The sequence below is a fragment of the Cyclopterus lumpus genome, chromosome 16 (assembly GCF_009769545.1).
Source record: "Cyclopterus lumpus isolate fCycLum1 chromosome 16, fCycLum1.pri, whole genome shotgun sequence".
Taxonomy (NCBI): domain Eukaryota; kingdom Metazoa; phylum Chordata; class Actinopteri; order Perciformes; family Cyclopteridae; genus Cyclopterus; species Cyclopterus lumpus.
The window spans coordinates 7,667,347-7,679,957 of record NC_046981.1 but is presented as its reverse complement, the minus strand read 5'-3'; the positions used below and the strand labels follow the sequence as shown (position 1 = coordinate 7,679,957).

The 12,611-nt window shown below is 40.6% G+C and overlaps 1 protein-coding gene across 3 annotated transcripts in view; it reads left to right on the top strand.

Annotated features, from left to right (window-relative positions):
* Positions 1–12,611, top strand: part of ptprub (protein tyrosine phosphatase receptor type Ub) — a 134,050-nt gene that overhangs the window by 112,701 nt on the left and 8,738 nt on the right. For 2 of the 3 annotated variants that reach the window (XM_034553345.1, XM_034553346.1), the window contains 8 exons: positions 1,086–1,155; positions 1,263–1,339; positions 5,235–5,271; positions 6,154–6,251; positions 8,187–8,303; positions 9,142–9,296; positions 10,688–10,823; positions 11,449–11,598. In XM_034553345.1, the coding sequence (XP_034409236.1) occupies positions 1,086–1,155; positions 1,263–1,339; positions 5,235–5,271; positions 6,154–6,251; positions 8,187–8,303; positions 9,142–9,296; positions 10,688–10,823; positions 11,449–11,598 (840 nt within the window). Of the gene's footprint in view, positions 1–1,085; positions 1,156–1,262; positions 1,340–3,642; positions 3,661–5,234; positions 5,272–6,153; positions 6,252–8,186; positions 8,304–9,141; positions 9,297–10,687; positions 10,824–11,448; positions 11,599–12,611 lie in introns of all 3 variants that reach the window. The other variant, XM_034553347.1, reaches the window with a different exon arrangement.

The window sequence follows — 12,611 nt, the reverse complement described above, 5'->3', positions numbered from 1 at the left end:
CACACAGGTGGAAAGGGACTGAGGGTCTGTGTTGCTGAGTGTGATGTGTTAGAATACTGTTGAACAGCAATCCACCAATAAGGTGTCAGACAGCGTCTCCGGCTTCCCTCTTCTCACACACGGTATAAAGAACCATACAGAGAGTATTCATCAACAATATTCTATAATCTCAATTAACAACAATGTATTCCTCATGTGAGAGAAAGCTATGATTTGCATTTTGATTGCCTTGATTTCAGACAAAGACAGAGAAAAGCCGGCTTCTCATGTCTCTTTATCGAAATAATAACTGTTGTTGACAGATTTGATTAGCTATTGCTAGCAAGCTAGTTCACATGAGCTCCAGTGCTCCAGGAGCCATCTCTAGCTATGGTAATGTCTCCAGCTGAGCCCATTTTAAACCGAAAACTGTGTAAAAGCAGCCTTCAATATGGACTTGATGGCTACATCTTTCTAAAAGATACAACATGTTTTTTATCATACAGTTCTGTTTGAAATTATTGGCTCTTGCAGGACTTGTTTTTTTTCTTTTATGTAAATTAATTTATTGTGACCGCTATGCACCAAAGTAGCATGGAACATTCCTTGGATGTGAAAACCTACTTGGCAATAAACCTGTTTCTAAAGATCCTAAGACTTGCCAAGTCTAGTTATGATTGCTAAATCTATGATTGGATGATCGCTGTTTGGTCAATTTGTGCGGCACAGCCTCCACTGTGATAAAAGTCAATTGTTTTGAATGTATTTCTGTATCTCTTGATATTCTCATTGATGGTGGACACAGCATTTTACCCTAAAAGGTAAATAATTACGGGGTTGTTCTTTGCACTGTTTTGATTCATTACATGTATAAACCACTAACCCTCTCCGTAGGATACGATGGCTCTTGATCTCCTGAGCCATGCTTGATGTGCTGAGAGGCTTTTATCACACAACACCTTGAAACACAATTTTCCTTATCACACAGAAATCAAAAGAAAAGACGTATTGTTGCTTTGATTTATGTTTATCCAAGATATTTTTTGAATGGTTAATATAGAGATGTCCCATTCCTAAAATCTGCATGTGTCTCTTTATCTCTGTAGAGCTTCTTTGATGGCTGGGACTGCACAAAGAAGAAGGACAAAACCAAAGGGAGGCATGACACGTTGGGATGTAAGTCATCAGATTCAAAATATATGCTATATAAAAAATGAACAGGAAATAATGTGTGAACTTTGTATTTCAACAGTCCTTTGCTCTGTTATTCTAATCTGTCTCAGATGACCGCCACAGAGTCAAGCTCCACCCTCTCCTGGGAGACCCCAATTCAGACTACATTAACGCCAACTACATTGATGTAAGTCTAATCCATCTTTTCTGCCTCTGTTCGACATGGCATACAAATAGTCAGCCTCTGCTGAGTCTCTATCTCTCACACCCTGCAAAGCCACAGTCCATCTCTCTCATTCCTGTAAGCTCACCAGTCTGCTGGCCCACTTTCACCTGGAAGCTTTCATCCAATCAAACATCCTTCCTAGTGATTTTTTTGCCAGCTGCCATGATCGTCAATCGCTGCACCGAATCCCCGACCCAGACTAACTCCGCTATTGCTTTTATTAAAACAGAGTGGAATGAATGCATCTAATGCCTTGCAGAGGAAATGACCCTTTCTCTAAGATGCCATAAAAATCCCCCCAAATTAAATAGACATGTTTGATGTTGTCCAATCTCTGGATTGGCTTGGTGGAGTTTATCCTTTCCCCGGTTCACCTTAACTGTCTGCCTCACATGCAGTGCCACAGTAACATTCTCACTGATCATAATACATGTACAGTATATGTTGCTAATGTGTCTCAAACGGTCCCATTCATACGTGTTCTCATTCATGAAAACAAGAGGAGGCTGTGTTTATTCAGAAAGCAGAAGTGCACGTTTAGATGGCAACAGTGAGTTATTTACAAGTTATTTACAAAAGAAATTGACCGTGAGTTTTACAATGTTACTACTTGATATCCTCGTAAATAGAAACGTGTGTTTTGGTTCCCCTGTGAATCGTCTGATATGGTCCTCAGATGTTGTTTTTCATTTGAGTCATCTGATATGATTTCTTCATTTACCTGATTTATTCGGCAAGCCTCTCATTGAGTATATATGCCACTCGGTGGGAGGTTTCCAGTCCTGTTTGAGGCTGATAGAATTTGAACGACTCTATGAAAATCTTTTATAGAGAAAATTACTACCTGCATAAGTTGACAATTGACCAAATTATATAATAAAATATGCTTGACACCAGAGTGCCTTTTTCCCTCTTTTATTTCACTATAAAGTATGGTCAGTGGTGGTGAGATGCTTTTAGAGAGTTCATTACAATGAAAGGGCATTCAAAACCTGGCCTGCTGTTAGGATTGTAGTTATTGTGAGGGTCTCCATTAGCGTTTAGGGCACAAAGGTGCAGCCATTAGAGGGAAAACACCACTCAGCAGCCACTACAGTGTCAGCGTCCCTGACGCGGCTGACCCAGCGAGCTGGATGGTACCTATTAACCACAGCGAAGCATATTTTGGACAGCCTGTGATTATTTCACCAGAGGTTAAATGGAAAAGTTTTTCTTCCCTCTGAAATATGATTGCGCTTTCAAAACTGAGGTGGAAAAGTACAAGTTCTCTGTCTCCTCTTCCTCTGTCACTTAATGCCAGAGTCTTTGCTCTGCTGTGGTGTTTGTTTGCCTGAAGAGGAGCAGAACTTTGCATATGTTTGAAAGCTCCCCCGTGCCTTTTTGCAAAGGTGGAGCAGTCCAGTGAGTCGTGGCTGTTGCTGATTTACATATCGGGTGCTTCTAAAGAGAAACACAGTCTCGCTGTAGCATGACCACAATCCAAAACTCTCATGCACACACGCACGCGCACACACACGCACACACACACACACACACACACACAGAGACCGCCATACTTAGTTCTCAATTGGCTTCTTTCTATAAGCGATGGGCCCCAACATGGATACATTGCTTGGTACAGTTAGAACAGCTCTAGTGTTTAGAATTCTTTATTTAGTTGTTTTCCAATCTTGTCTCACTGGTTTGCAAGTGGGCGTGGCTCAGTAGGAAAAAGGGGCATTTCACATACGTATTTCAGTGAAGCACTCAGACTTTAGCAGCATTCATATCCAAATGTGATGGTTGTTTGTTAATGTTTTCAGGCTGTTTCCAATCAAATCTGATCACAGTCCCAATTAAGCTTGAATAAATAATATAGGGCCTCTCCTCTGATTTTGCAAATCCAATACTTTTTTCTACTTTTCTTTAAATTGTAGCGAAAACGTACAGTAAAGAACACCAAGAGCAATTTTCATTAGAAAAGAAGCAAACCATATATTAAGAGTAAATGAACAAGGCCACAAAGTCATACAAAAATGAGAACTTTAACAAATGTAGCCCCGTCCTGCTGAAACACACATGCAAACACACACACACACACACACACACACACACACACACACACACACACACACACACACACAAACACACACACACATACACACATAAATACCTCTTCCCACCTGTCTTTAACCATAACTCCTACCAAAAGCTTCTTTCATTAACTAGCCTATATGTCTTCTTTTTCTACTCCCGCCCCACTTCCTCGACCTTGGACCCTGTAGATTCGGATTAACAGGGAAGTAAGTACTTCACTGCTCGTTCTTCTGCCTTCCATCGCTCTATTTTCACTCTTTTCCCCTCTTCTCTTTCAACTATCCTCTCTCCACAAATGCTCAAAGATGTGTAAGTGTGTTTGTGCACATTTGACCCCTCCCCGCCTCACATTAAGCCCTTTTAGACCCTTCATTGTAAATGAACACAAGGAGATGTGTCCTCTCGGATAGAGGAAGTGGCCTGTGGAAGTGGAAGGGGAAGTGGCTCTCAAGATTCAGCTTTGGTGATGGTCTTATTGGAGGAGCGGTGGCATTGCTGATAGTGTTTGGCTGGGGCCAGAGAAATTGTGGATAGCAGACCTCACAGCACTAGCCATCCATCTCCATTTCAAACATGTCCCCGTTTACATGACTGGATGAAATTCAATTTTGCGACCCATCAGCAACGTGGACAGACTTAACATATTAGGAAGATACCCTCTGCAAAAAGATGGAAACTGTTATGAACGTGGATTGCCTCATCATGCTGATTTGATGACAGCCGGTGGACTTGGGAGTTTATTCAGATTAATCCTGACCTGTCTTCTCAATTCCACAGATGTAATGTAATTGGGGCATCAATTATCCTTCCAGCTGCTCAAAATGACAACATAACTGTGAACCACAACATCCTTGTGGTTTTCTAGGTGATGTTTTAATAGGGTTGCGTCTTGGAGACGAGTGTCTCCCCTCCACCTTGAAAGATAGGCAGCGCTTATTTTCAGGACTTCCTTTGAACAGTTTGCTCATCCTTTAAGTGTTCATGCTTCAAAGTACCTCAGGTGGTCTTTGTCATGTGTATTCCTCTCGAGGCTGTAAAGGTGACATCTCAATGTTCATTCATATTCACCCCATATTCACTGTATGAAAAGGTCTGTCATCTATATCAAAGGATGTCACATTCTTCGATATAAAGGATCTCGAATACTTCACTGTACGTATCAGATTTTGTCTTGAAATGTTTATGTTGGTGATGATATCATGCATTTCTGTGAAACCTGTGTATGGTATTCTTCCCCTCATTTGAGTTGTGAGAAGAATTCAAGGGGGGAGTTTGCTGGGAAAAGAAACGGCGTTATGGTTGAATTCATCATCCCAGATAGAGTACATATTGCACCTTCAATGAAAATGGATTTGTTTTTATGGCACTGTGCTGTAAGAGAGAGAGATTGATAAAGAAATCTGACACTTGGAATTGAAGAATGTTCACCTTTAGTTTCTTTATCATATCTTTATTAAACTTTCAAAGGGATTCAGTCATTTTCAGTCAGCTTGCCCGACTCGTCGGAAATCCACGTTTCATTTCTATTTCTCAGCAGTTTGTCAAGATGCAGTATTTACCTCATGTTGCCTCAACTGCTCCAAACTCTGTGTGGATTCTATGAGCAAAGACATGGTGTGTAGTGAGCAATAGGTCAGACAGTGCTGGACAGTTAAACGGGAAACGCAATTAACACTTGCAGTGGGTCAGTCGAAGGAAAGCAGAATGCAGAGAACAAGGAAGAGGGTGACGTAGAGGCAGTTGTGCTTACTCAGCATGTCATCCCTCTTCTCTCTTTCAGGGCTACCATCGATCCAACCACTTCATCGCCACTCAGGGTGAGCATCCCAGCAAGGCTATATGGGTGTGTGTGTGTGTGTGTTCATGCGTGAGTGTGTGTGTGTGTGTGTGTGTGTGTGTGTGTGTGTGCGTGTGTGTGTGTGCGTGTGTGCATGCAGCACGATATGTACCTTTGGCCGCCATGTAATAAATTGAAGATGATCTAACCAATGAGCCTACTCATGAGCAGTCCGTTGCCAAAACAATCTCTACCGCAAATCCAAAAGTAATCGTGCGAGCACCAACCCGTGAAGGCTCTGCTAGTGATGTCACTAAATTAATCATGAGAAGAGGTGAATAATTAAAGACATTAATTATAAATTCTCATTCTCTGCAACAGGCCGAGCTTCGTTCATCTGTCACTCAAATGTAAAGATGGACGCTGTTAAATATGTCCCTCTGCGGCTTCTAAACCCGAAGGAGTGTCCGTTTCCAGGGAGATCCCGTCCCAAAGTTACCCAAGGTCTGCTCATCTGCTTATCTTGCACTAGCACCTCCTCTTCACCCTGTTAGAGAAGACGGCGGGATAAAACCTGCAAGAAAGAAGAAGAAAAAAAAAACACCAGCAGTGTTTTTGAGCATTTCCTTTCCGAGGTGATCTTCGTTTGAAAGTCGCAGCTGAAATCTCCTCTGATAACAATCGGTGACTGATGGTCCCCCGGGCTTCCATCAGCAGCTACTGCTGTTGTTTTGTAACCCATCACCCTTTCCCTGTTTGGAATTCCCAATACCTTTTTATTGACAGCACAATCCAAAGGGATCAGTACCCTGCCGTCTGAGGAAGGACACTTACGAGATCGCACAACCGCAATTGAGCAAAGTATGCTTTGATGTCGCCGTTTTTGTTCCCGTCACTGTTATTTCTTCCCTCTTCCCACCAGGACCCAAGCAGGAGACTCTGTATGATTTCTGGAGGATGGTGTGGCAAGAAAATTGTTTCAGCATTGTCATGATAACTAAGCTGGTGGAGGTTGGCAGGGTAAGTGATGTGCACAACCCCCTTCTTCCCCTCCTGTCACCCCCCAGTGCTCAGAAACATCCCACATTCACCATAGGGAACATTTTGGTGTCTATATAAGAGACTTGTGTGCGTGTGGTAAGTATAGATCTCACAGGAGCTTGCTGTGCATGCAAACCACAGCCTGAAAGTGGTTCATTTAGTTCAGATGCCCTGCATTTATGTGAAGACACAAGCAATTGAGAGCCTTTTAAAGGAGTAATTCAACCTTTTGAAATTCACTTATACACTTATATACACCCCTGTTTCAAGTCTACGCTGTTTAATAAGCATATTTCCCAAAATGTCAAACAGCGTCTTTAACTTTCTCTACCGTATTCTCTTGGCGGTATTAATTGTAAGCCAGACTTTAAACCAGGCTGCACACAGCCTCTGTGCACTGTAGAGTACATTGAACCGACACATTGTAAAGGATTGAGACATGGATTATCCCTTATTTGTCTGTTTAGACAACATCATGAGATTGCGATGTTGTTGTAGAGAAATTTAAGTCACATCATCTAATTAGTCAATATAATGTAAAATACATGCAAGGGATACAAATAGCTCAGCCACATATCTAGGGCTGCTGTCCTTGAATATACACTGCATAATAACACAGGTTTATTAGCAGATACAGTTCATGTTGTGTATGAAAACTGCTCTCAGCATCTTATCCTTTTCAGTTGAGGCAAGGGTAGCCCACCATGCAATTTGGTTCTCCAATCCAATAATTATGTGAACTAGTCAACAAATGAGGACTGATCCTTGTGATTGAATCCAAGGTGAATAACACCTTCATTAAATAAAAGAAAATTACCTCCTGTGTGCCTGGGCTCTGTGAAGAAGATTGCCGACCTCCTGTCTATTATGCGTCCAACGATTATGCTTTTTTTTCTTTGACCTCCAAGATGAAATATCTGCAGAAGAATGATTTTGCGTTTCCCCAGCATTCGAAGTGTAACCCCTGTACATTTTCAATTCATTGAATGTTACACGTATTAATTTGCTATAGTTAAATCAACAAACCAATCACTTCATATTTATGGATTTTAATGATGCATGTAATGATCTCTTTTGCCGTTAAATGAAGTGTTAAAATGTATATATTCTTTATTACAATTTAATGCTTAATTTTATACTTACATTTAAAATATGTTTGAAAGGACAACACAAATAGCATAAGGAAGGGTTTAAGGGTGACACTTAGAGTCATCCAATGAACCCCAACTTAAACCTGCATCCGTTACTCATATAGTGCTATTTGTTCAACAGTTTAACCGTCTAGTTGGTGGTTGGATTGATGGTAAAATGAGGCTGTTTATTGAAGTTAACATTGTCAGTAGAAATGAAGTAACCTAAAACACTCCAACAGCATCGTTCACTAGCAGAGAATGGCCTTGCAGCACATTTCATGGAAGTCATTTATTTGGTATAACCTTATATATATATATATATATATATATATATATATATATATATATATATATATATATATATATATATATATATATATATATATATAGAAATGTGTCATAAAGAGTGGCAGATTCAGGGAAATGACTCTTCAAGAAGAGACGATTTTGAAAATTGGGCACTTTAAGTCTGAGAAGGTTACATTGGGGAACATTGGATCTCTCTCAAATAACACATTTTCTTCCTGTTGAGAAAGGTTTATGTGAAATGAATGGATGGATGTTTTAATGAAAATCGTTTTGAGCCTTTTTTTTGTTTATTCTTAAGATTAGGAGATTTACTGTCCTTTGATTAATGACGTTGAACCAGTATTGAATTTCTGCTCTCAAGAAAATGGATATCAATCAACGAATATGTTATACCAGCTTCAATTTCGCAAGTGCTTTTTTCAGGAATGTTTACCAAGAGGTTTAACTCAGTGGCTTCGTTATTTTGAAACAGGTGAAATGCTGTAAATACTGGCCTGACGACAGCGAGATGTATGGTGACATCCAAATCACTCTGCTCAAGACGGAGACACTGGCTGAATACACCGTTCGCACCTTTGCCTTAGAGAGAGTAAGTCTATCTGAGATTGACATTTTGTCTACCCTTGTTTGCGTCGGCATCGTTAGCGTGTATTAGTACTTCTTAGAATGAGAAGCAGTGCATTAATAGACAGGATTATAAACTTTACTGATATGCGTATGAGGGCTACATGTTAAATTAAGAGGAACTAACACCAGTAGCTATGTGAATGCCCCTGCCGTCTTTCCAACATAGCTGTTACAGTATCCTGTGCCCCCGATGCTCTTCTTCCTGTCAATCTACTGGCTTTGGAGGGGCTCAGAGCCACGCTGGAGTGACAGTGGCACACAGACACAGCATTATCATCACACTGTCACATTTGCTCTCCATGGGCACATGCTGCTGCTTATTTAAATCGGCACGAATTTAGGAGCCGGTGACAGCTTGTTTTTTTCATCGCTTTTTTCCCTTTCTTTTTTGGGATTTCTGTCTTCAACAAATCTTTGCTTTGCGTCGCTTTACTTTGTCATCTCTGTACAGAGGAAGAAATTGCTGTGTGACTGCAGCAGCCTCCCAGTAGAGAGGAGTAAAACTCCCAGCCCTCCCCGAGCTCAGAGAGTCTCAGTAATCCCTTTTCGTGTGTCTGTCACACTGCAGCTGCTACTAGCATGTGATGCCCACAGGCCTAACTGTCCTAGAAGACCTAGCACCCTACGTAATGTAATGTAACGTAATAATGTCCTCACACTGAACCGGAAACTCACATCTATCACGGATGTCTGTTAATGGGTGGGTGCCCGACTTGGATGAAATAAAGGCCTTGAGGTGATTATGGTTAAATGTAGGGCTTGACATATGATGCTATTTTGTACTGCATTTTTGTTTACAGAGAGGCTACTCAACCAAGCATGAGGTGCGTCAGTTCCACTTCACATCCTGGCCTGAGCATGGGGTGCCATATCACGCCACCGGATTGTTGGCTTTTATACGAAGAGTGAAAGCCTCCACGCCTCCTGACGCGGGCCCTGTGGTGGTCCACTGCAGGTAGTGTGCTGCTTAGCAGCAGCTGTAACCCGTCGTGTTATAACTCTTGTTAAAAAGTAAATGTGATGTAGTTTTAGTAACTGCTAGTAGTTTTAGTAATTGATAGTATTCTCCTTTGGGAGATTCATGACCACTGTGATGTGCAGAGTGAGAGTCACATGATTGCCAAAGGCAGCCGTTAGCTTTGGTAAGGCACTCATTCATAGCCTAGCTACTAAAACATTTCAACACAAACTAGGGTAGGTGGAAGGTTTTTTAATCTTTTACAAACAAATGCCTTATACCTGTGATTCAAATGTTATCCTGACTTAAATATAAAGAAATGCAAAAACATTGGTGATTGGAAACACCCAGATTGCTAAATAAATACGGGACTTTTGTATCGTGTTTTAGATTTACTTTCACTGAATTTTGTATTGGTGGAGTTTATTAACTTGTAGAAGTTCTAGCTTAAAACAACATTTTGTAAAAGTGAACACAAATGAATTTCAAGCATTTCATGCAAATATGTAATAATAATAATCCATTTAATTTATATAGTGCTTTTCAAGATACTCAAAGACACTTTATACCGTAGACACATCTACGGGGAGCAATGCAGGGTTAAGTGTCTTGCTCAAGGACACATCGACTAGGGCGGGGATTGAACTGCCAACCCCTTGATTGAAAGACGGGCATGCTAACCACTGACCCATAGTCGCCCGCAAACCCGCAAACCTTACTCCAACACACTGCTCATTGGATAAGACTATGATAATACCTAGCACGGTAGCAGTAAGTGCAGTGTAGCCTAGTTTTCACCGCTAGTGATAGCTTTCAGCTGCACATTCAGACACATTAATATAGCAGCAATTTCTAAAGGAAAGTATAGTGGAGTAAAATCTACCTGAGCAGAGAATGAAGGTGTGTATGTTTTAATCCTACCTTCCGCTTGCTTGATTGACATAGAGTTAGCATTGTGCAGACTTTTAGTTCATGTGAGTGTATATAAGACCTAATAGACCTTTAACAGTGAGAGACCCCACGCGGTCTAGCCAGGATGCTTACGAGCAGATCGGGGACGTAGAAACATTTTTAAAATACCTCACACCATTAGAAATAATAAGATAATCAAACAATCAAACCATCAAACAATCTGGGCTTTGCTGACTATTGTGAATTGGGTCCAGAAATTGGCTTGATCCTCTCGTAGTGCGTACCCTGCATTAGCAAACTCCATCTGTGGCATGACCCTCACTTGTATGTTGTAACTGACCTTTAAATCATGTGGTGCTAATAACTTGTACTTCTTAGGGGACATACTGACTCCTGACAATTTATTAACTCAAAAGTTTATTGGTGATGTAATGCTTCAATTCTGCACATGGTGAAACTTGTCCTTTGTGTGCCAGTGTGGGGGCGGGCCGCACCGGCTGCTACATCGTGCTGGACGTCATGTTGGACATGGCGGAGTGTGAAGGCGTGGTGGATATTTACAACTGTGTCAAAACCCTCTGCTCTCGACGCATCAACATGATCCAGACCGAGGTGAGGTCAACTGCGCAGCTAAGAAACTACTTCACATTTATCAAATATCTCATGTGTCTCCACTGAAAAACATTGGGAGAGTTATATTTTTTATTTATTTATTCTCAGTTTACCCCCTGTTGTTTGGAAATTCAAAGAGTGTGGGGTGGGGGTGTATTATCATATTGCCCCTCTGCGACTCATGTAAAGGTCATTGCAATATTTTTTGAGAATTGCATTGTCTCTCAATGTGTTGTGTCGGCACTTGCTGTTCTTTAGATGTGCAGACAATATGCAATGTTAACCCTTATTATGTAAATCCGACATTGACATATCTGTTTATTACATTTGTAGTTATTTGCAGGGCTGCTCTAATTAAATGCACCACGCATGTGTTTGTTGACTTAGAGACATTGATTAATTCCCCAACAGCTTATATACACCACCGACATTATAGCACATGTTTAATTCAGAACAAAGTGACAGATCACTCTTCTTATTGTTTGATTATTTATTCACATCTACATATGATGTTAATCTCTTTCTGTCTTAACCCGCCTTCCTTTGTCTGTTTCGCTGTTTGCAACAACATGTGCATATGCTGCCCACACTCGGCACTTAATTATGTTGCCTGTTGTCTTTTCAGGAGCAGTATATCTTTATCCATGATGCCATCTTGGAGGCCTGTCTGTGCGGAGAGACCGCCATCTTGGTGAACGAGTTCGCGGTCACTTACAAAGAGATGCTGCGAGTGGATTCCCAGAGTAACTCCTCTCAGCTGCGGGAGGAGTTTCAGGTCAGTCTTTAGCTGGATGGCGTCATCGTGAACGGGAGCAACCTTCTAAGCACATATTCATTTTGGTAAAATATGCGGCCAAAACATGTATGCAGAATTACACAGTCAACACAATGAATATGCATTTACGATGCAATTTATAAAAAAATATGAATGAAATTATTTACTTTACATTAATGGCATTAGTATTTCTGCTGCTACTGTTTCTTTTAGTAACACCAATATAATCCTGCAGTACTACTACTACAGTACTAATAATTGTAGCACTGATAAGGAATTTCATTACACTACACTACTGATGTACTTTTACTACTACTAACACCAATAATAATAAAGCAATAGTAATAATAATGCATCCATTTCTTTTCCCTTTTGATTCTGTGTGAAGTCCTTTTTTGGGTTGTAGGGATGCAGTCTCAGACCATTTTATTATATGTTGATTAGGAGAGAAGAGAGCCAGCTGTGTTCCCACATGCTTTACCTGCCCCCAAAACCACCTTCCTCACCCCCCACTGCTCAACCAGCAGCTGCATTGATTGCAGATTTAGTATTTCAAAGTAATACTGGAAAATGCTCATGATCCCTCCTTTCATGTCTAATTTAATTTCTGTTGTATTCTTATTCTTTACTTGAGAATTACAATATATTTATTTCTTAGAATAAGTGACACCATAGGTGTTTTCACACTTTGATTACAGACTGTTAGTTCTTCATAAAGGAAAATATTTCATGCCTCACTTTGATCTTGTCAACGTATTCATATAACATTATTTGTGCAAGCCTCATCCCACAGACTGCAAACAGCCAACCGGCAGTACCGCTCGGCAAGTCACAGATCTATTATTGATGCTGTGTATTAATCATAAAACATTTTTTTGTCATGTTGTTTAATGTAATAACGGCTAAATGAACAGAGAGTTCAGCAAAGAAAATTGGTATGCAATATTTTCCTTTCATTCATTTGAATCCGTTTGTTAATGTGATGTTCATTAGATTCTTTCTATTGATATTTT